Source organism: Dromiciops gliroides, chromosome 3 (assembly GCF_019393635.1).
Source record: "Dromiciops gliroides isolate mDroGli1 chromosome 3, mDroGli1.pri, whole genome shotgun sequence".
In the NCBI taxonomy this organism is placed as follows: domain Eukaryota; kingdom Metazoa; phylum Chordata; class Mammalia; order Microbiotheria; family Microbiotheriidae; genus Dromiciops; species Dromiciops gliroides.
Genome location: NC_057863.1, coordinates 178,068,136 through 178,093,295, shown reverse-complemented (window position 1 = coordinate 178,093,295; position 25,160 = coordinate 178,068,136). Strand labels below are relative to the sequence as shown.

General features: G+C 39.3%; 1 protein-coding gene across 1 annotated transcript in view; it reads left to right on the top strand.

Moving 5' to 3' along the window:
* The window catches only part of ADPRHL1 (ADP-ribosylhydrolase like 1), a 66,011-nt gene that overhangs the window by 21,213 nt on the left and 19,638 nt on the right, over positions 1-25,160 (top strand). The window contains exons 2-3 of the mRNA XM_043990592.1: positions 7,711-7,875; positions 16,039-16,164. Coding sequence (XP_043846527.1) covers positions 7,711-7,875; positions 16,039-16,164 — 291 coding nt within the window. The remainder of the gene's footprint in view (positions 1-7,710; positions 7,876-16,038; positions 16,165-25,160) is intronic.

Here is a 25,160-nt window from a genome sequence, read left to right as displayed (position 1 = left end):
AGAGATGTCTCAAAATGCAGAGTGAATTCATTGAAAATTAACTGGTGATAAAGCTCAATACAGACATATAGTCTAGAATAGTCTCTGTCTCTCTCTGTCTCTGTCTCTGTCTCTCTGTCTCTCTCTCTCCCTCCTCCCCACCACTTGATCTCTCACACTCCCTCTCTTCTTCCCTTTTTTTGTCTCTCTTCTCTCCCTCTCCCTTCTCTCTCCCCTTTTCTCTTTCCAAAATCTCCTAGGACTCTCTGCAAAGATGCCTGGTGAGGATGCTGGGAAAATACAAGGACACAAATCTCAGTTACTTACCAATTAGCTTGCTTCTCTGAAAATGAATCAGCCCCAGCAGCTGTTACTGAGTAAAAGCATGAGGAAGAAGACCACCTACAGTAACAGCTGACAGAGCCAATACTTTCCAATTTGGGAATTACAAAAACATTAACTAGTGACTCCTTTTAACTTCTAACATTCCCTCCATTTTAGAAACAGGGGTGATCTATCATTCCCAGATTCCTATTCATTTCCAGAAAAGAGCCCTAGAGTTTTTATCGAAAAGATGTATATTTGATTGTACATGTAGAACCTATATCAGATTGCTAATTGTCTCAATGAGGGACAGGAGGGAAAGAGGAATAGAAATTTGGAACTCAAAACTTTAAAAAAACCCACGATGAATGTTAAAATTATTCTTATTAATAAAATTAAAATTTTAATTAAGTTAATAAATTAAATAAAATTAATTAAAAATTGTTAATTTGGGAAAACATTTTTTAAAAGAGAAGACATATATTAAATTATTACTAACCTACCTCATAGGGTCATTGTGAGAATCAAATGAGATAAAAGCCACAGTGCCTGACCCATAGCAGGGACATAAGAAATGCTTTTTCCCTTCTCCCTTTCCATGAAGTACTACTGTATGTATTCACAATAGCAGCCAGGTTTCCCCCTGGAAACAAAAAAGATATATATTTATATTATATATATGCATATATATATATTTTTTAGTATTTATTGAATTTTTATTCAATTCTTTTTAGGCATTTTTTCCCAGAGGAATGAATATCAATTTAGAGTCAAAAATCATCTAGTCCAAACCTTCCGTGTTTCAGAGGAGAACATTGAGGTCTAAAGAGTTTAAGTGATTTGCTAACGGTTATTTTTTGTTAATGGTAACAGAAGAGGTGGAATTCACACCAACATCCTCTGTCTCTAAATCTAGCACTCTGAACATTGTAACATGGGGCTGAGATTATTTCTCTGCAGTAATTTATTTCCTCCCCGACTCTCTTCCTTTCTTCCACTTTTCTTTCCTTCCTTCTTTCTGTCCTTCCTTTCTCCCTCTAATCCTCTCTTCCTTTTCTTTGTTGTTTTTCTTTTATTTCTTCTCCTTCCTCTATATTCCTTCTCTTTCTTTTTTTTAATGTATGAGGTATTTTATTTTTTCCATTACATGTAAAGATAGTTCTCAACTTTTGTTTATACATGCTTTACAATTTCAGATTTTTCTCCCTCCCACCCCTCCCTCCCCCCTCCCCTAGACAGCAGGTAATCTGATATAGGTTATATCTTATATATGCATATATTACACACATATGGATAAAGTTATATATATATTTCACTTTGTTTTGCCTCAGTTTCCTCATCTGTAAGATGAGCTGGAGAAGGAAATGGCAAACCACTCCAGTATCTTTGCCAAGGAAAACCCAAATGGAGTCATGAAGGGACAACTGAAATGATTCAACAACAAACAGTGTATTCAAGTTATAATTTATTGCATGGTCACCTAGCAGAACTGGGTGCTTCCTTCTGCACCTTGCCTCACGGTCACCCTCTGGCCCATCAGTTTGGCACAGCCCGGCCATATCTCACAGACCTTGTCACCATGGCACCTCTCTCCTGGAATATTTTTTTCCATAACTCCTGAGGATCTAAGGGTTAGACTCTTTGGGGTGAGCCATCTCCCAGCTGAAACATCCTAATAACAATCACTCAGGAGTTTAGAAAGTATCCTCTTTGCACCCAGAAAAGAGCTTATAAAAATTTGGTATTGCACTAAGAATGGAAGAATAGCTTTTTGTTTGTCTGTTGCTATTGAGGATGAAAAGACAAGTAGGGTTTTTAGGTTAGAAAGCATCATACAGTTTCCTCCTAAGCCAGCATTGGAAGAAAAAATATAACTAGCAACTACAATGTGCCAGGGACTATGATAAACATTTTTTTTTTTGCGGGGCAATGGGGGTTAAGTGACTTGCCCAGGGTCACACAGCTAATAAGTGTCAAGTGTCTGAGGCTGGATTTGAACTCAGGTACTCCTGAATCCAGTGCCGGTGCTTTATCCACTGTGCCACCTAGCCGCCCTATGATAAACATTTTTACAAATATGAACTCATTAAACCCTTAAAACAAACACTGGGAGGTCCTGGTATTCCTCTTTTACAGATGAGGAAACTGAGGCAAACAGAGATAAGGTAACTTGCCCGACGTCATATAAGTAGCAAGTGTCTGATGCTAGCTTTGAACTTAGGTCTTCCTGACTCCAGGCCCAACACGCTATATACCCCATAATAACATGTCCAAGATGCAGATTCACAGTCAAGATGTTCAAAAGCTTGGGAGCAACTAGATGGCAGTGGATAGAGCACTGGCTGTGGATTCAGGAAGACCCCTCAGACACTTGACACTTACTATCTGTGTGGCCCTGGGCAAGTCACTTAACCCTCATTGCCCTGCAAACAAAACAAAACAAAAAACCCAAGATGTTCAAAAGCTCTTTGATACACTGCAAAGAACAAGAGAACTATTGATAGAAAATAGAAGTAATTAATTTTTTCTCAAATTTTCATTTTTTTCCAATTTAGTTCTTAAGCATCTAGTATGTTCTAGGCAGGGCAGGTAGGTGGTGCAGTTGATAGATCTGGCCCAAGAGTCAAGAGGACCTGAGTTTAAATCTCACCTCAGACCCTGGACAAGTCCCTTAACACCCATTGCCTTAAACATCCAGGGCCAACTCCAGTCATCCTGATATATATCTGGACCCAAATAGCTCTGGCGAGAGTGAAGTTGATGACCTAACACAGCTCTCCCTCACTTAAATCCAATTCACTCAGATGTCATGGTCCTCTTTGAGAATGAAGGATAGCAGGATGCCGCCAAGATGGTGGACATTAAACATTAAACGCACAAAGCTCCTGATACAATTACCCCCAAAAACAGCAATAAAAGAACCCCTGGAGCAGAAAAACCCACAAGAATATGGGCTGAGATTGTTTTCCAGCCATAGACAGATTAAACGTGGCTGTGCTGAGCCACTGGTAAAGTCCAACCCCGCGATTGTGCCAACAGAGACCTCAATCAGCTGCAGCACCAGTGTCTTCTGGAACTGAGCCTGCGGTCAAGTGAGAGGGCTGAATGTCTGGCCAGAGGGGAAAGTGCAGAGGTGTCAGCGGGACCTAGGGAGGAATTTGGCTTTCCTCCCCAGTGGGGAACCAGGAAGAAATCCTGAGCAGCAGGTGGCCCAGGTGGGAGAGGGGTGCAGGCTCATCTAAGCTAATTATGTTTTCTTAAACCACAGAAAGTTTTGCTGGTTGGTTGTTTAATAAGTAAGCTTGAGGTTATCTGCACACCAGAGAACAGGCCAGGCAAGAGAAAAACCTGCCCTCCCTCAAACCAAAACACCTGAGACCCTCTGAAGCTGGGGACAGTAGTATAATCTAGAAGCAGGGCCCCCCAGTGGGGAGCGAAAAGTCAAGTAAAAGCGAGCAAGATGAGCAAGCAAAGAAAGTTTAGAACTATAGAAAGTTTCTTCAGCAACAAGGAAGATCAAGGTGCATCCTCAGAAGAAGATAAGAACCTCAGGACCCCTACATCCAAAGCTTTCAAGAAAAATACGGACTGGTCTCAGGCCATGGAAGCTCTCAAAAGGGATTTTGAAGAGAAAGTAGACATAGGAGGATTTAGAGAGAGGGAGGAAAGAATGGAAAGAGAAATGAGTGCAATGCAGGAAAGTCATGAGAAAAAAGTCAACGGCTTGAAAATTCAAATGGAAAAGGAGATAAAAAAGCTGTCTGCTGAAAATAATTGCCTAAGAATTAGATTTTAACAAATGGAAGCTAGTGACCTTAAGAGAAATCAAGACACAGTAAAGCAAATCCAATTGAATGAAAAAAAATAGAGGGCAATGTGAAATATCTCCTTGGAAAAACAGCTGATCTGAAAAACAGATCCAGGAGAGATAATTTGAAAATCATTGGACTACCTGAAAACCAGGACCAAAATAAAAGCCTAGGCATCATCTTCCAAGAAATTGTAAGAGGAAATTGCCCTGATATTCTAGAATCAAAAGATAAAATAGAAATTGAAAGAATCCACTGATTGATCACCTCCTGAAAGAGATCCCAAAAGGAAAACCTCCAGGAATATTATAAACAAATTCAAGAACTCCCAGGTCAAGGAGAAAATATTGCAAGCAGCTAGAAAAAAGGAATTCAAATACTGTGGAGCTCCCATAAGGATAAAACAAGATCTAGCAGCATCTACATTAAAGGACCGGAGAGCATGGAATATGATATTCCAGAGGGCAAAGGAACTGGGACTACAGCCAAGAATCATGTACCCAGCAAAAATGAGTATAATATTTCAGAGGAAAAAATGGGATTTCAATGAAAAAGAGGGCTTTCAGGCATTTGTGATGAAAAGACCTGAACTGAATAGAAAATTTGACTTTCAAATACAAGACCCTGGAGAAGCATAAAAAGGTAAACAGGAAAAAGAAACCATGAGGGACATTAAAAGATTAAACTGTTTACATTCTTTCATGAGAAGATCATACTTCCAACTCACAAGAACTTTCTCAGTAAGGAATACACAGAGGACACAGGTCTGAATTGAATATGAAGGGATGATATCTGTAAAGCATTCATTTTTTATTTATCCTAGTTCTTTGTGGGGAAAATAGGGTGGGGTGTCTTATGTCTGGGGCTGGATTTGGGCTCAGGGCCTTCTGGGTCCAGGGCTGGTGTTTTGTCCACTGTACCACCTAGCTAATCCATAATGACATCTTTATAATAGGGTTGAGGGGTAGGAGGAATAGACTGGGGGAGGGGGAAGGAGAGAGGTGGGCTGGGGAGAGGTAGCTCACATGAAGGAAACAAGAAAAAAGCTTATGATGGGGAGGGGAAAAGGGGGAAGGAATAGGGCAGTGAGTGAACCTTACTATCATCAGAATTGGCTCAAAGAGGGAATAACCTACATACTCAAGTGGGCATGGTAATATATTTTTGCCCTGTGGAAAAGTGGGTGGGGAAGGAGATAAGGGGGAGTGGGAGAAGAGGGGAAAGAGGGAAGGGAAATTTGGGGGAGGGAGCTGTAAAAAGCAAAACACTTTCGAAGAAGGTGAAGATGTTCTGCATAACAGCACATGTAGGACATATATTGAATGCCTTGATTTCATAGGGAGAGCTGAGGAGGGAGGGAGGAAGAAAATTTTAAGAAAACAGAATTAGCTCAAAGACCTTAACCTCATCAGAGAGTTCTCAAGGAGGGAATAACATACTCACCCAATTGGAAGGATTAATCTATTTAATGCTACAGAAAAGTAGATGGGGAAGAGGATAAGGAGGGAAGGGTGAATGAAGGGAGGGTAGAGTGGGGGAGGGGGGCAGTCAGTAGCAAAACACTTTTGAGGAGGAGTAGGGCAAAATAAGATAGAAAATAGAGTAAACATCATTGGAAGGGAATAGGATAGAGGGAAATCGTTATGATGATTGACTACAATGGCAAAGTGTATGGTACCTACTCTGCTGGGCTATTGTGAAGAAAATTCTTTGTCAAGTTTAAGGTACTATATAAAAGTTATGATGAACAGGATGCTATCAGAAAAACCTGGAAAGACCCACATGAACTGAGGCAGAGAGAAACGTACTGTATACAAAATAATAGCAATTATAAATGTAAAATGATCTGCTGGGAAGCACACAGTTATTTTCAGCAAGGCAATGATCCAATATAACTCTGAAGGACTTATGAAAATTGCAATATACCTACAGAGAAAGAACTGATGGTATCTGAAAACAGACTGAAACACATTTTTTTGACAACTCCTTAATCTGAATTCTTGGAAAGAACTGATGGTATCTGAAAACAGACTGAAACACATTTTTTTGACAACTCCTCAATCTGAATTCTTGTTTTTAATCTGTTTTCTCCTATAACCTAGCTAATATAAAGATGTTTTCCATGACTACTCATGTATAACTTACATTGAATTGTTTGAATTCTTGGGGTGGGGGTGGGAAGGGAGGAAGGAAGAGAAGTTGGAACATAAAGTTTTAAAAAATTGATGTCAAAATTTGCTTTTACATGTAATTTGGAAAATATAATTCTAAACAATAATAATTTAAAAAACTTAAGAGAATGAAGGACAAATAACAGTATGTTGTAGGAACTGTGCTAAGCCCTAGAGATGTAAAGACAAAATTGAAGCAGTCCATTGGCTTCAAGAAGCTTACATTCTCCTGAAACACAATAACAATAAGAGAAATGTCAGAATTAAAAAAAAATAAAATAATTCAGTATACAGTTAGGGGGTCCAGTAGGTGGCATTAGGAAAATCTGAGTTTGAAACCTGCCTCAGATATTTACTAGCTTTGTGACCCTGGGCAAGTCACTTAACCCCTGCCTGCCTCTGTTTTCTCATATATAAAAAGTGGGTGATAATAGTGTTTACCTCACAGGATTGTTATAAAGATCAAAGGAGATAATAACTGTAAAGCCTTTGAAAACCCTAAAATGCTAGCTATTATTCATATTTTAATTTTTTTAACTTTTAAAAACTTTTAAATTTTTTTTTTTGGTGAGGCAGTTGGGGTTAAGTGACTTGCCCAGGGTCACACAGCTAGTAAGTGTTAAGTGTCTGAGGCCAGATTTGAACTTAGGTCCTCCTGACTCTAGGGCCGGTGCTCTATCCACTGCGCCACCTAGCTGCCCCTATTATTTGTATTCATTCATATTTATTTGTTCTGCTAATTAAGTTCACCCAGGAGTGAGTCCCAGAATTTTTGCCCACCTAATCTATAAAATTGTTTATAAATTGAATTCAGATTTCGGTCACAGTTCTTCTTCTTCTTATTATTATTATTTTTTTTTTAGTGAGGCAATTGGGGTTAAGTGACTTGCCCAGGGTCACACAGCTAGTAAGTGTTAAGTGTCTGAGGCCGGATTTGAACTCAGGTACTCCTGACTCCAGGGCCGGTGCTCTATCCACTGCGACATCTAGCTGCCCCAGTTCTTATTATTTTAAAAAAATTATTGTATAGTATATACAACAATAATTACAACAACAGTATATACAACAATGACTTATAGTAGAAGTCATTTATTAGGTACCAGCAATGTGTGCTGCCCAGGAGATGAGGTCCCAACAGATGTGGTACAGAAAGGAGCGCGCCCAACTCTGGAATCAAAAAATTGGGATTTAAATACCAGCCATACCACATAAGAGCTGCATGGCCTTGGACAAGTCACTTTAACTTCCCTGGGACTCAGTTTCTAAATGGCTCTAACATCTGAAAGGCCTCATACTCTGTGTCCTGTGCCACGAACACATACCCACATAGACACATACATTCACACCCATCCCTGGTCGGCCTTTGGGAATCTTTGGTTGCCTTTTGCTGTCTTGCCTGATACTCTCTTCCCCTTTCCTCTCCACAGACTACTGGTGCCTGGATGATCTGTACCGTGAGATGGTTAAACGTTATGTTGAAATCGTAGAGAAACTTCCTGGGCGGAGGCCGGATCCAGCTACTACTGAAGGCTGCTTACAGCTGAAGCCAGATAATTATTTGCTCGCCTGGCATACCCCGTTTAATGAAAAGGGTGAGTAGGAATAGTGCCTTCTCACTCCAGGAGGGCCTTGATGGGTAAAGTGCCCTGTTTCTTATTTTCAGGAGCCTATAAAACTCCAGCCCATCTCTTCTTTCATCCTTGGCCCCATGAAACAGATCCACGTTTGCTGGAAGGTGGCGAGGGACCTGCCAAAAATTCCTTTTGTAAGGCAGTATGTCCTTCTGTAAGTCTACCCTACCCTCTCTGGCATCTATTTAAGGAAAGTCTCCCTGCTCGGCCTTAGGCATCTCCAGCAAAATTTTTGTCACCGGGTCCCCGGTTTATTTTAAGGAATGTTTTCTCCCCCTTTCCATTTCAGTTCTTATAGGTTCACTCTTTTATCTGTCACTGGGATTCATAAATCTCCTTCTGACCCTTTAGCAGTTGCCACTAGAAGTTCATCCTAGCAGGGGGCAGAAAGCAGATGCTATTTGCTGCTCAGGTGGTCAAGGACTTTATGATCTTAAAAGTGTCTTCTTTCCAAAGGTCACAGGCCTGCCATCTTCTGTGTTTTATACAGAAGGTTAAATAGCAGCAGCAATTCTAATGATGCCTGCAATAAAAAAAAAAAAAATAAGCCAGCTGCAGTTGTTGTTTCCCTCTCTCTGTTTTCTCTATTACACTCCAAAAGGAATTCTTAGCCTGGAGGACTTGAACTAGATTTTTCCAGGGGAATAAAAAGGAAACCCATATAGACTGAATGAAGATTATGTATGCCTCTCCTGACCAGCTCTTCAGTGGCAACATATGAGGGACACAGACTAGTGTTTATACAGGTTAGGCATCATGGCATCCAGATGGGAGATAATAAAAAGGGCGTTCTGAAGAGAACAGTTTGTACACGTGTGCCATGTCTGCAGGCCTGGTCTAGAGGACCAAGCTCAATCCTACCTCTTCTAACTCCTCAGGAAACAAGATGGCTAAGTAGAAGGAGCCCTGGATTTAAAGCCAAGAGAAGGATTCTAATCCCACTTGTCGCTAATTAGCTTGGGGACCATGAGCAAGTCACTTAATTTCTTTGAGCTCAGTTTCCTTATCTGTAAAAAGGATATAATGATGTATGTATACTCTGTGCCTGAGGGTTATTCTGAAGCTCTAATGAGATAATATGTCCAAAAATCTTCTTTAGAGATTGCACAGTGCTATACAAATGAATGGGGCAGCTAAGTGGCCCAGTGTATAGAGTGAAAAGTTCTAGGTCTAGAGTCAGGAGGACCTGAGTTCAAATCTGGCCTCAGATACCTACTAAGCTGTGTGATCCTGGGCAATTCACTTAACCCTGTTTACCTCAATTTCCTCATCTGTAAAATAAGCTGGAGAAGGAAATGGCAAACCACTACATTTTTTTGTGGGGTTTTTTGGTGAGGCAATTGGGGTTAAGTGACTTGCCCAGGGTCACACAGCTAAATGGGGCTAATACTAGTGTTGGAATAAAGATACAATGAGATATATTTGTCAATCACTTTGTGTTTGATTATTTTTTGTGGGGGACAATGAGGGTTAAGTGACTTGCCTAGGGTCACACAGCTAGTAAGTGTCGAGTGTCTGAGGCAGGATTTGAACTCAGGTCATCCAGAATCCAGGGCGAGTGCTTAATCCACTCTGCCACCTAGCTGCCCCCTCCCTCCAGTATTTTTGCCAAGAAAACCCCAAATGGGGTCAGAAAGAGTCGGACATAATTGGACGACAACAACAACAAAATACAGATGAATGGTGAATTCTCTGAAAGCCCAGACTATTTCTGCTCTTACACAGGAGGATATTACCAATGCGGTAGACATTTATTAATATCTATTTAATTGGTGTCATTAGCTCTGATTTGGAGAAAGTCACTTAACCAACCTCAGTTTCCCAATTTCTAAAATGGCCAGAATTATGCTGGCCAAATCCTGTATTTACATGAATGTTATAAAAACACCACCACCACCACTAATATTTAGATTACACTTACTATCTTCCACAAAGGGGGGGAGGGGGAAGGAGGAAGGGAGAAAGACGGAGCAGAGAGAACGAGAGAACGAGATTTTTAATTCTAAACTTTTCTCCCTCCCTTCCTTCCCCCCTTACCAAGACAGAAAGCAATCTGATATAGGTTATATATGTACAATCACATCAAACATATTTCTGCATTACTCATGTTGTGAAAGAAGAAGAATGAGAACAGGGGGCAGCTAGGTGGCACAGTGGATAAAGCACCAGCCCTGGATTCAGAAGGACCTGAGTTCAAATCTGGCCTCAGACACTTGACACTTACCAGCTGTGTGACCCTGGGCAAGTCACTTAACCCTCATTGCCCTGCCCCCCTCCCCCAAAAAAGAAAAAGAAGAATGAGAACAAAAAGGAAAAACCTCAAAAAAAAAAAAAGAAAAGAAAAGAAAAAAAGTAGAAACAGTATGGTTCAATCTGTATTCAGAATCCACGGTTCTTTTTTCTGGATGTGGAGAATATTTTCCATCATGAGTTCTTTGGACTTGTCTTGGTTCATTGTCCTGCTGAGAAGAGCCAAGTCTATCATAGTTGATCATCATACAATGTTGTTGTTACTGTGTGCAATGTTCTCCTGGTTCTGCTCACTTCACTCAGCATCAGTCCACTTAAGTCTTTCCAGGTTTTTCTAAAATTTACCTGCTCATTATTTCTTACAGCACAATAGTATTCCATTACATTCATATACCACAACTTGTTCAGCCATTTCCCAATTGATGGGCATTCCCTCAATTTCCAATAATTTGCCACCACAAAGAGAGCTGCTATAAAAATTTTTGTACATGGGGGTCCTTTTCCCTTTTTTATGATCTCTTTGGGATATAGACCTAGTAGTGGTATTACTGGGTCAAAAGGTATGCACAGTTCCAAATTGCTCTACAGAATGGCTGGATCAGTTCACAACTCTACCAACAATGCATTAGTATTCCTATTTCTCTACAGCTTCTCCAACATTTATTTTTTTCCTTTTTTGTTATATTAGTCAATCTGATATGTGTGAGATGGTCCCTCAGAGTCATTTCAATTTGCATTTCTCTAATCAATATTTCACCTATCTTTGTAATTCCCTGTCCTTTTCCCAAGCACAATTCTGTCAAGAGTACTTCATCATTAGATTTGAATATCATTCTATTGATTTACTACTGGATTGCAGAATTCCAAGTTGGTTTGCTATGTTATATATAGCTCCAGAGGTGTATCTGATTTTTTCAGCCAATCATAAGATATCTCCCATGTGGGTCACCTCTATTCAAGAATCAAGACAAATTATTATTTTTCAATTTAGAATTTTATTTTCCCAAATTACATGTAAAAACAAACTTTGACATCAGTTTTTTAAAACTTCATGTTCCAAATTTTCTTCCTCCCTCTCCTCTCAAGAACTCAAGCAATTCAATATAAGTTATTACACGTATAGTCATGCAAAACATTTCCACACTAGCCAGGTTGTGAAAGAAAACAGACAAAAACAAAACTTCAGATAAAGGAACTAACAAAAATTATGCTTCAATCTGTATTCAGATACCAACAGTTCTTTCTCTGTAGATGGATTGTATTTTTCGTAAGTCCTTCAGAGTTGTCTTGGATCATTGCATTGTTGAAAATAACCAAGTCATTCACAGCAGATCATCTCACAATATTGCTGTTATTTTGTATACAGTACATTCCACTCTACATCAGCTCATGTAGGTCTTTCCAGTTTGTTTGGTTTTTTTTGGGGGGGGGGCAGGGCAATGAGTGTTAAGTGACTTGCCCAGGGTCACACAGCTAGTAAGTGTCAAGTGTCTGAGGTCAGATTTGAACTCAAGTCCTCCTGAATCCAGGGTCGGTGCTTTATCTACTGTGCCACCTAGCTGCCCCTTTCCAGGTTTTTCTGATAGCATCCTGCTCATCATTTTTTTATAGTAAACTACATTTTTATAGTACTTTAAAGAGACATTTCCTTACAATAAACCCATGAGGTTGATTATTGCAACAACAGTAATAGATAACATTTATATAGTACCTTATACCTGACAAAGAATTCTCTTCACAATAACCCAGCAAAGTAAGTACCATACATTTTGTCATCACCATCAATCAATCCTCATCTTCATCCAATCATCATCAATACATCCATCAATCAGTTGATCATTCTATCAATCATTCAATCCATCAATCAATCATCATTATCTTACAAGGGCAAATTATTCTTCTCAAATAGATTAATGATTTGTTCATACTTAATTTATACTTTTGATCTGTTGATGTGATAAAGATATCTGAGGCTTTTCTCATTAATTGAGAGTGTCAGTAGATACCCCATTCTTTTTTTTTTTTTGTGAGGCAATTGGGGTTAAGTGACTTGCCCAGGGTCACACAGCTAGGAAGTGTTAAGTGTCTGAGGCCGGATTTGAACTCAGGTCCTCCTGAATCCAGGGCCGGTGCCTTATCCACTGCGCCACCTAGCTGCCCAATACCCCATTCTTTACAATACTAAAAATATAAATTCAATCTAGGAAAAGGAGAGTCACTTCAAAGATTTGAGAAAACACATGGGATAAATAAGAGATAGAGAGCTAGCTTGTGGATTAGAACAAATTAAATAGTTTCATGAAGAAAGAGCAAGTCATATGAATCATTCCTATTTATATGGAGGATAAAATCCAGATTCTTTCTCCTAACATCCAAGGCCTAGCACAATTTACCTTTTACCTACCTCTTCAACTTTATGCCCGCTACTCTACTACTCAAACTCCCTGACTCATCTCTGCAGTCTATGAACTTTAAAAAAATTATAATTGTATTTCAATATACTTTATAATATGTGTGTCTGATTTTATGCATTTAAAAGCATTCTGAGTAGGGGTCCATAGGCTTTACCAGACTGCTAAAGGGTCCATGACACACAAAATTTTAAGAATCCCTGATACAGATGGAGAAGAGGGAGAGACCCAAGACAGAACACTGAGTGACACTCATGCTTAGGGTGTGGGGTGTGGATAATTAATAAGCCTTGAAAGGAGTGATTAGACAAGTAGGAGACAAACCAGGAGGAGAAGGTGACCAACTGAGGCTGAGAATAGTTAGTTAGGACTGAGAAAAGACCATCAGATCAGGCAACCAAAAGGTTATTAATAACTTGGAAAAGAGCAGTTTTGAGTAATGGAGTCAGGTACCATATTGAAAAGGGCTATGGAAGGAGTGAGAGGATAGGAGGTGAGTGTAGACAGTTTTAAGGAGTTTGGCTGACAAATGAATAAGTAATATGAGATGATAGCTTGAGGGGATGGTAGGGTCTAATGAAGAGTATTTTTTTAAGGATGGGGAGACTTGAGCATGTTTGAAGGTAGTAGGAAAGAAATCAGTTGATAAGGACAGGTCTTCCCATATTTCTTCTTCTTCTTCTTCTTCTTCTTCTTCTTCTTCTTCTTCTTCTTCTTCTTCTTCTTCTTCTTCTTCTCCTTCTCCTTCTCCTTCTTCTTCTTGAGACAATCAAGATTAAGTGACTTGTCCAACGTCATGCAGGTAGTAAACATCTGAGGCTTAGATTTGAACTCAGGTTCTTCTGAGTCCAGGTCCAGTGCTTATCCACTGTTCCACCTAGTTAGCCCATGTCTAGCATTCAATCCTTTATATAGTGAGTGGCTTTCTAGATCAATTAGTCATGGTGATGGAATTAAACATCATTTAAATTCCTCTAACTTCAGGTCAGTGTGCCTTCCATTATACTCTGCAGGATAAGTAACCTATCAAAAGCAATTGAAATGTTTTCTCTGAAGTTATTTCTGTATCTAATTCACATAGGTTACTTTTTTTCTTTATGTCTGCTTGATTCCAGCAGCAAGGTCAGAAAAACTATTTAGAAGTCAAGAAAGAATGATATTAAAATACTTATTAATAATTATTATAGGGGCAGTTAGGTGACACAGTGGATAGAGCAACAGCCTTGGAGTCAGGAGGACTTGAGTTCAAATGTGACCTCAGACACTTACTAGCTGTGTGACCCTGGGAAAGTCATTTAACACCGATTGCTTCCAGAAGGAAAAAAAAGTGGAAAAAGGATAGTAATAATTATATGGAAAAAGAAACAATTTTGGACACCTACAGTATCTATTATCAACTTTGCTGTTCATTTGTGTCCAACTCTTTGTGATCGTATATGGAGTTTTCTTGGCACAGATACTAGAGTGGTTTGCCATTTCTTTCTCCAATGTATTAAGACAGAGGTTAGGTGACTCCAGACTTGGCACTTTATCTACTGAACCATCTAGCTGTTTCGTTATCAACTTACTGGTTGCTACACTTTTGTTCAATTTTTAAAAAGCATTTATAGAATATCTTATGTATGCCAATCACTGTGCAGAGAATAGAAAGACAAAGTGAAATAGGCCCTTTCCTCATGGAGACAGGCCTCATGTAGCAGTTGTGCAAAAAAGACATAAGCTATGCGTTGAAGCAATCTAGGAATGGTGGTAAGGAAGGGGTGTATTCTAGAGGCAGAAAATGGGGCCCAAGAACAAGACCAGTTTGACTGGAACAGAAAATCCGTGAAAGCAAATAATATACTCTCTTATTTACTCCTTACAAAAACCTGAAAGTGCTTTGTAAACCACATAATTACATAACAATATAAGTTGTTTTGTTATTATTGTGTTGTTGTCCAAATGTGCAGATAATACACTGCATCTCAGTGAAATTAGGTGATGTGCCCACTGGTGTTAGAACTAGAAATTCTTCTGGCTCCTAATCCAATGCTTTTTCTTTTTCTTTTTCTTTTCTTTCTTTCTTTTTTTTCTTTGTCTTTTGTATTGGTGAGGCAATTGGGGTTAAGTGACAGCTAGTAAGTGTCAAGTGTCTGAGGCTGGATTTGAACTCAGGTCCTCCTGAATCCAGGGCTGGTGCTTTATCCACTGTACCACCTAGCTACCCCAATCCAATGCTTTTTCAATTATACCACACTGAACATGACAAGAGGGAGGAGATGTAACCTGACCTCGAGGTGCTAAATACAATCCCAGACACAATAGTGAATGACCTGAAGCTCCTCTTTAATGTATATGATTGGAATGTATGTTGGAATCATGAGATTCCTAAATTCATATATTTTCTAAATTCAAGATAAATAAATGAATTCACCTTGAACTAACTTTTTTTTTTTTTTTTAGTGAGGCAATTGGGGTTAAGTGACTTGCTCAGGGTCACACAGCTAGTAAGTGTTAAGTGTCTGAGGCCGGATTTGAACCCAGGTACTCCTGACTCCAGGGCCGGTGCTCTATCCACTGCGCCACCTAGCTGCCCCTGAACTAACTTTTAACAGATATTTGCTAAATGCTGGGATGTTGTGAGGCTCAAATTAAGTAAATGAATGTGAAACATTTTTGCAAACCTTACAATTCTATATAAATGCCAGTTATCCTTCCCCCTTCTCCTCCTCCTCCTCCTACAGTCACCAAACCTCCAGTCTTGTGATGACTTCATTCCCTGAGCCTTGTACTGTGTTTAACAACTGGTTGTTGTCATTGTTGTTCAGTTGTTTCAGTCATACCCAACTCTTCATGATCCCGTTTGGAGTTTTCTTGGCAAAAATACTGGAGTGGTTTGTCATTTCCTTCTCCTGTTAATTTTGAAAATTAAAGTTAGAGCATGCTCCTATACACTAATGGCAAGGAACTTGCTAGGTATGGTGGAGAACACATAGACGATACTGTGCCTATCCTCACGTAGCTTAGAATTCACCTGGGGAAATAAGATATACACAGATCCAATTCAATAGACATATAAACCAAGATAGGATGTGAGAGTGCAATGAGATGTAGACAATGGAAGAAGGGATATATCAAAGTTCAGAGAACAGAGAAAAATACTTCTTTAGGGAAGGGTCATGAAGGAGCTGAGACAGCCTTTCATTTGTGTTCTGAAAAGAAGGCCAGATTTGAACAGACAAAGCTGCAGGGGTAAAGAACATGACAATAAAAGACAATGCAAGGGGAAGCTAGGTGGTGCAGTGGATAAAGCACCAGCCCTGGATTCAGGAGGACCTGGGTTCAAATCCGGCCTCAGACACTTGACACTTACTAGCTGTGTGACCCTGGGCAAGTCACTTAACCCTCATTGCCCCATTAAAAAAAAATCACAACTAGAAGACAATTCAGACACTTAACATCTTTTAATGTCATTTTTATGTAGGATCAGGATTCGGAGCTGCCACCAAAGCCATGTGCATCGGTATGAGATATTGGAAGCCTGAGAGGTTGGAGACCCTCATTGAAGTGAGCATTGAGTGTGGGCGAATGACCCACAATCATCCAACAGGTAATGAGGTATTCTTTTTTGTTTTTTGTTTTTTTGTTTTTTTGCCGGGCAATGAGGGTTAAGTGACTTGCCCAGGATCACACAGCTAGTAAGTGTCAAGTGTCTGAGGCCAGATTTGAACTCAGGTTCTCCTGAATCAAGGGCCAGTGCTTTATCCACTATGCCACCTTTTTTTAAAAAATATTTTATTTTTTTCCCCGTTACATGTAAAGATAGTTCTCAACTTTTTTTTGTATAAGCTTTCCAATTTCAGATTTTTCTCCCTCCCCTCCCCTCCCCCCTCCCCTAGATAGCAGGTAATCTGATATAGGTTTTATATATATATACACACATAATAACATTAAACATATTTCTGCATTAGTCATGTTATAAGAGAAAAATCAGAGCAATGAGGAAAAACCTCAAAATAGAAAAACAACAGCACCAAAAACAAAAGAAATAATATGGTTCATTCAGCATCTATACTCCACAGTTCTTTTTTTTTTCCTGGATTTGGAGATCCTCTTCCATCATGAGTTCCCTGGAACTCTTCTGTACCATTTCATTGATGAGAAGAATATAGTCTATCACAGTAGATCAACACACAATGTTGATGATACCGTGTACAATGTTCTTCTGGTTCTGCTCATCTCACTCATCAGCCCATGCAAGACCCTCCAGGTTTCTCTGAACTCCTCCTGCTCATCGTTTCTTATAGCACAATAGTATTCCATTACATTCATATACCACAACTTGTCCAGCCATTCCCCAATTGATGGGCATCCTCTCAACTTCCAATTCCTTGCCACCACAAAAAGAGCAGCTATAAATATTTTTGTACATATGGGTCCTTTTCCCCTTTCCAGTTGCTAATCTGGAGTCTGTGTAAGAGGAAGAAAAAGAATAAACTAGTGCCTATTTAGTCAGAGAGAAAAAGGATTATTCCATAAATTAAATTTTTAAAAGGATTATTTCCTGTTAATCCACGGAAGAATGGTTCATCAATATTGTCATTTTCTCTCTCATTTGTCATTGATCTCTCATATCGATACCTTTTGATTTATCATTTGAATACACTCCCTGTGACCCTCATCCCAAAGACCCAGAAGAAGTAACCAGGGTGACTTACTTTGAACTGATTATAAGCAAGAATGACATGTTTGCATAGCAATCTGCATTAGTGGAGGGAATACCTATATTGATGAGACCATAAATCCATTTGAGTATCTAATAATTTTCAGTACAATTTCCTGTTTTCAAAAATACATACATATATATAATCTATTTATGTATATGTGTAAGCATGCAAGTATAAATATATAAACATATGCATAAAATATATGTGAATATGTGGACACTCAGAATGGACATTGTACTAATACAGCTTATTGTCATCAGAGAAAAGACCCCAATAACTAACTGGAAACTGTCATCTCAAGGATATGACAATTTGGGGCTCCCTTACAGCCTGTGCTTTGGGCAGCATTAAGTTGCTAGAAAATGACTGAGGAAGGAAGAAGTGATATGGGTACCAGAGAAAGGTAGCTAAACCTCATGATGAACATAGATTGACACATACACTCAGAGGACTGCTTATCCATATAAGTATGTGTATATAAATGGGCAGGACTTTCCCAGCTCCCCTCCATACTCTCTTTCAGGCCCCATGTTATTTTTATTTTTATTTTTGCAGGGCAATGAGGGTCAAGTGACTTGCCCAGGGTCACACAGCTAGCATGTGTCAAGTGTCTGAGGCTGGATTTGAACTCAGATCTCTCTGAATCCAAGGCCACTGCACCACCTAGCTGCCCCCTCCCATGTTACTTTTTAAGATTTCTTTTCCCTTTAAGGTTGCTCTCAGGGAAGCTAGGTGGAGCAGCAGATAAAGCACCAGCCCTGGATTCAGGTGAACCTGGGTTCAAATCTGACCTCAGACACTTGACACGTACTAGCTGTGTGACCTTGGGCAAGTCACTTAACCCTCATTGCCCTGTACCCCCCCAAAAAAAGAAAAAGAAGAAAAAGAGTGCTCTTGATGTTCATTTTTTTAAACTAATTTTTTATTGATATCTTTTATTTCAACATAATCTAAATTTCCCTCTGTATCTCCTCCCTATCTTCCTATACCCAGCCATCCCTTATTAAAGAATGTTTCTTTAAAAAGGTGTGTGTGGGGAGGAAATCTGCAGAGCCAATCAATATATTTTTTTAATTCTGACAATATATGCAATGTTCAACACTTGTAGACTGCCTCTCACCCCATGAACTCCATCACCTCTGCAAAGCAGTGAGTCTTATTAAATCTCTTTTTGGGGGCCAAGCTTGCTTTGATGTTAATTTTAACTTTATCTGTATAAAATAATGCTGCCAAGGATTGTGACTGAAAATACCAACTCAATAGATTGAAATAGAAAGGTTTGAAATGGCATTCAATAAAACTAGAGTAGGCGTCTATTCATTGGGTGAATATCCTGGTGCCTGTATAAGTATGAATTCCATAATATCGTGTGTCCTTGCTCCTCACAATAACCTAAATAATAAACTCAATAAATCAGATTATAAGTCTCCAAATAAAAACATAAAAGTATATAAAGCAAACTCTTATTTTTTCCATTTTTAATAAGTTTATTCCAAGTGCTTTATCTTTAATTTTAAAAAAATCATTGGTGCTTTTTGCCCTAATATCTGTCATTTTCCATGTCTATCCACCATATTAAACCCTTTAACAATTAAGCAAAAAAAAAAAAATCCCATACAGAAATCTAGTAAGAAATTATATACAGCATGCTGTTCTAATAGACCCATATCTCTCAGCTATGAGAGAAAAGAAATACTTTATTAAATCTTCTACAGGTTTTTTCATTACTCAAAGTTCAGATTACTTCTATCGATCTTTTTTTACATTTTGTACTCACTGCAGATAGTATTCTTCTGGTTCAGTTGATCTCATTCTATATTAGTTCACACAATTCTTTCCACACTTTTCAAGAATTTTTCATATTCACCATCTTTTAACTTGTGATAATATTCTATTGAATTTGTATATCGTCGGGGTTTATTTTCAGATTCAATTTCAATTCTTCAATTGGTGGGCATTAAAATTTTTCTTCCTTTTCTAGAACTGAGTATATTTTGGTTGGGTCAATTGCTAAAAATAAAATAAGATATTATTTTATGTATTGTTTTATACAAAATATAAATTATTCTCATTTATATATGATTGTTTCCTATATTATTTTACATACAATTGACATTATTTTGTATAAAATATTTAAGATATTATTTTATTTTGTATAAAACAAATTATCATGTGATTATAAAATATAACAGTTTACATTATTTAATTAAATATTATTTTAAAAAAGAAAAAAAACTGGCAACATAATTGAATAGACAAAATAATATTCCTAAAGCATTTTGTTAATATATTACAAACTCTTCTTTTTCAAGAGGATTTATTTCAATATACTTAACTAGCTACATATCTTATATCAGCATTATGACAACATGCTAAAGAAATACGTGGTTTGAGATTGGAGCGGTTATAAAATTTAGAAGTTGTGAAGCTTAAAACTTCATTCCCCTTTAAATTTTTTGAACATAAACTTCAGCAACAAGTGTCACTATTTTTATTGTGACACATGTTCTCTCAAGACTAGAACACTCTATGGGAGGAAGTGGAGTGATATCATGGTGGTCAAAAGGACAAATTAATTTTCCATCAACTCTAAACCTCAGTCTCTTGAAATGGTCCATAATTAATGCTTTTGTGACAGACAAAACATTTGATAAAGCCTCTTAGCCAACTGTGTAGTTGCACTAATAAGATGAAACATTCCACCTGTTACAGGAAGCCTTAATTCTAATGCAAAGTTGGTTATTTCCTATTTATCTTATATTTAGTTTATTTGTATGTAGTTTTTTTGAATTTTACCTCCCTCACTAGAAGGCAAGCTCCTTGAGATCGGGACTGTTTTTTGCCTTTCTTTCTATCCTCAGTGCTTAGCTTAATACTTGGCACATAGTATTGTTCAATTGTTTCTATTGTGTCTGACTCTTCATGACTCGTTTGGGGCTTTCTTGGAAAGATACTGGAGTGGTTTGCTATTTCCTCTCCAGCTGATTTTACAGATGAGGATACTGAGGCAAACAGGGTTTAGTGACTTGCCTAGGATCACATAGCTAGTAAGTGGCTGGATGTCAACTCGGGTCTTCCTGACTCCAGGCCAGGTGCTCCACCTAGCTGCCTGGAACATAGTAGGCACTCAATAAATGCTTATTGACTGAGGCATAAACTATATTTCTGGGCCTTGTGTTTTATCTTCCATAGGCTCTATTAATAAACACCAATACTTCAACAGATCTGTGCCCTCATCCCTTCAATAGTACAGATCATTGTCTAGGCATGTATTTTTCATCTTGTGGGACTCATTCATATCTTCCCTTAAATCACTCATAGGAGACCTCCCCAATGTGCTTGGGGGCTTAATTTAGGTCTTTGAACCATCTTGTTATTATCAATTAAAAAATTTATCTTTCCAAAGCAAATGGACGAAAATCCATCCAATTAAATGATTTTATCAAAGTAGATAGGAATCTCTAAAAGAATGATGATCAAAAAAAAAGGGCAGGGGGCAGCTAGGTGGCGCAGTGGATAGAGCACCAGCCCTGGAGTCAGGAAGACCTGAGTTCAAATCCGGACTCAGACATTTGACACTTACTAGCTGTGTGACCCTGGGCAAGTCACTTAACCCCAATTGCCTCACCAAAAAAAAAAAAAAAAAAAAAAAAAGAATGACGATCAGGGGCAGCTAGGTGGCACAGTGGATAAAGCACCAGCCCTGGATTCAGGAAGACCTGAGTTCAAATCCGACCTCAGAAACTTGACATTTACTAGCTGTGACTCTGGCCTAGTCACTTAACCCTCATTGCCCCCGCCCCCCCCAAAAAAGAATGATGATCCCAGTCGAGCATAAGCTTGGTTTTTTTTTTTTTTTTTTGTATCCCCTGTGCCTTGCAAGCAGAAGGCGCTTAATAAGTGCTCATTGGATTGGATTATAATTGTGCTTCCTATGGAAATGCCCCAAATCGTATCAAGAATTGACTTAGTATATTACTAACAGAGAATGTATAATTTAAATTGGTCTTGATTTAAAGGATATTTCTGGTGTGTTCCAATCTGGCTGTTAAGCTTTGCATATTATCAATACAATGAGGCCAATAATGAGGTGGTACAGTGGAGGGAGTGCCAGGCCTGAAGTCAGGAACACCCAAGTTCAAACTTGGCCTTAGACACTTACTGGCTGTGTGATCTTGGGCAAGTCACTTAACCTTTTTTGCCTCAGTTTCCTCATCTGTAAAACCAGCTGGAGGGGAAATGGCCAACCACTCCAGTATCTTTGCTAAGAAAACCCCAAATGGGATCACAACTGAAAATGACTGAACAACCACAAAAAAGGTTGCAGTTCTGATCCTTACACGGACATTTACTTCTCTCCAATTTATGACTATTGACAAGTCCTAGCATGTCTACCTCGACTATGTGAAGACTTGTCCCCTCAGAATAGATGGGTGAGAACAGTTGGTTCCAACAGCCATAACGGGTAGCTAACGTAGGTACTATGGAGCACTTAGAGTCAGTCATACATAGAAGATATCGAGGTCATCCACTGTTTCCGGGGCCATTACCTTGACTTTTGTCTTGCCACTGGACTTGAGTGACTAGAAGAGAGAGTGAGACCGACGACTTTGTGCAATGTTGCCTCACTCCAAGCCAGTGCACACTCAAATGAAGGCAGCGATGTCACTGATCCTCTTTGAAAAAGAACAAGGGACAACAGCTTCTCAAGGTTCTTCCTAAAAGGTGGCATCCAGAACTGAAGCTCGCCAGAGGATATACCACTAGAGATTTCTTTCAAGGCTGAGAAGGAGCTAGTAATCAGGATTCTTTGAATCGAGTCATTCAACCAGTTCTAGATTCCAATCCATTATCTCCCCATCTTGTCCATAGGGATACCATCAGAAACTTTTTCAATTGCCATTGTAATGATTGGCATGACGCCACCTGCTGGAGACTTACTGTAGAAAAGCTCCGCCATGAAAGGAAGGTCTTTGAGGGCAAGAATATGCGTCTTTTCTTTGGCGTCAGGAAGTGACGTTTGCTAGTGGGAAGAAGGAAGAGACTGGCGCTCTGTCTCGCACTCTTTCCTTTGGACTCTGGTGGAGAGCGGAGCTAGAAATGTGCTCTCCCTTTAATAGATAGATGAATGTAGGCTTTTCTTCTCTCTTTACCAAATTCTTATTCTCCTTAATAAATGCTTAAAAGCCTAACTCTTGCTGAAGCTTATAATTTATTGGCGACCGCTCATTAGATATTTCAGACAGAATAGCTAGAATTTTAGCCCTTAACAACATCAAGAATAACACTTTTTTTTTTTTTTAGTGAGGCAATTGGGATTAAGTGACTTGCCCAGGGTCACACAGCTAGTAAGTGTCAAATGTCTGAAGCCGGATTTGAACTTAGGTCCTCTTGACTCCAGGGCTGGTGCTCTATCCACTGCACCACCTAGCTGCCCCAAGAATAACACTTTTTAAAGAGCATTTGCTTGCATTCTGGTCTTCTTGCTATTTAGAGTCATTCTACCATTCTCTCTGAATAGATCCAATGGATCTATCTAAGACTTTTCTCCATCCAAATGACTTGAATGCTGGGAATTTTATTTTTGTCATTTTTATTTATACTTCATAAATGTGATATGCTTTGCTTAAGCACATATTCCCAGATTCATGTGAGTTTCAATCCCAACAGATATAAGAAAAATTGACCCCACCAACTGTGACACAGCATTTAGCCAAAGAAAGTTAGAAGAAGAAAAGATTAGAATCTAGGATAGAAAACCCATTTTAACAAGGAAACATTTGGGAAGTTCCTTATTTGTGGCCAGGAACTAGTCCAAAAATATAACAGAAGAAATCAAAGATGATAAATTTAGTGCAAACTGGGTTCATAAAGGGCAAAATATACCCCCAAAAATCACATCCCACCTTAAAGACCAATTTACCAAATCAAATGGTGGTGTGCATTAATTCAGACGTGGGTGAATCAAGTCATTCTGTATATTTATAGTTACTGGCTTTTCAGCATCATATTTATTTATTGGAATGTGAACAAAGGAATTATACATTGTGGCCTGTCTTATTAAACCAATGAACAGAAGGCAGCATATATGAAAAGTAATGGTGCTTGTCTCAGTAATAGTAGACTTCTAAGCACCTAAATTACTGTGTGCAGAGCAATGTACTGGGCCCTGGCGGGGGTGGCGGGGGGAGAGACAGAAGTCAATGCTAATAATAGCTAACATTTATATAGTGCTTACTATGTGCCAGGCACTGTGCTAAGCACTTAACAATTATTATTTCATTTGATCTTCATGTCAATCCTGGCGCTATTATTATCCCTAGTTTACAGATAAGGAAACTGAGGCAGAAAGAGATTAAGTGACTTGCCCAGGATCACACAGCTAGCAAGGGCCTGAAGCTGAATTTGAACTCAGAGCTTCCCTATCCACTATGCCATCTAAAGCATGATGTTTGCCCTTATGAAGCTTATAACTTGGTAAGGGTTTTTGCTAAATGCTCAGATAACTAAAATAGAGAGATGTGTGAGAGATGCAAACCAAGTGTAACATAAAATCTAAGATGGGAAGGATCATTATGGGTGGGGTATGGAAAAGGGATCAAGGATGGTTCCATCAGAGCAACGGCATTTGATATGGGTCCTGAGGGATGGGCAGAATTTCAAAGTATCATAGAGTCTCCGGGTTTGAAGGGGCCTTAGAGGGCAGCTAGTCTGTTCTGTGTCTGGCCAAGAATCCCCTCAACATGTAGAGCATTTCAAGGAGAAGGAGCAGCTGAAGCTTAGAGGTCATCTGCCTGGAGTAGAGTCAGGACAGGAATGTCATGGGGGAGCCTATTCTGAGTTTATCTCAGAGAGCGAACACGTGGAACATCTGCCCACAATGTGAAAAATCCTCTTGGCTCTTTAGACATCCTCCATTTATGTATGTGCTGCTCTCCATGACTAGAATATTTTCTCTCTTCACCTGCTTCTTAGAGTCTCTTGTTTCCTTCAAGACTTAGCTCAAGTACTGCCTTTTATATGAAACCTTTTCTGATCTTCCCACTTGCATGAATGCCTTTCCTGCCAGAGCAACCTTATCCCTTCTTTGTGTATATTTTATTTATACTTATGTACATATGTTATTTCCCCCAAGAGAATGTAAGCCCCCTGAAGCCAAGGACTGTCTCACTTTTGCCTTTGTATTCCCAGGATCCCATAGATCCAGACTTAGACATAAACCCAGACCAAACCTAAACCTAGACGTAGACATAGACGTAGACACAGACACACATATGCATTTGGTCAATGAGTCATGTCTGACTCTTTGTGACCCTTTTTTGGCTTTTCTTGGCAAAGATACTGGAGTGATTTGCTATTTTCTTCTCCAGCTCATTTTATAGATGAAGACACTGAGACAAACAGTATTAAGGGATTTGCCTGGGGTCACATAGCTAGTAAGTGTCTGAGACAGGATATTGTGGAAATTGATTTTGATTTGGGGACCCTACCTTTAGGCTGAGATTAGAAAGCCTTAGGCCCTCAGCGTCTTTGCCCCTCCTCCTCAGCTCCAGCTGAGTCAAAAAGCCCCGTGGGCCATACAAGACACCAGGTCAGACAGCTGGGGGAAAAAAAGCCCCCAGCTCCCTCCACCCTGAGCAGAGGTATCTGAGAGATGCTGGGCTCTGGCATAGCCGGGGTTGAGGGACATGAGGAAAAAGCACCCCCCCCACGCCAGCTGCAGCCCTGGCTGGCAGATTAAGCTTGGTCTATGGGGGTGCAAGAAGCCCCGAGATTTGAGTGGAGAGAAAAAAAGGTACATATAGACCTGGGGGTTAGACTCAGGGGGATTCTGACTAGAGAAGGGGCAGCAAAGGCGGCAGAGGGCAGACTGACGGAG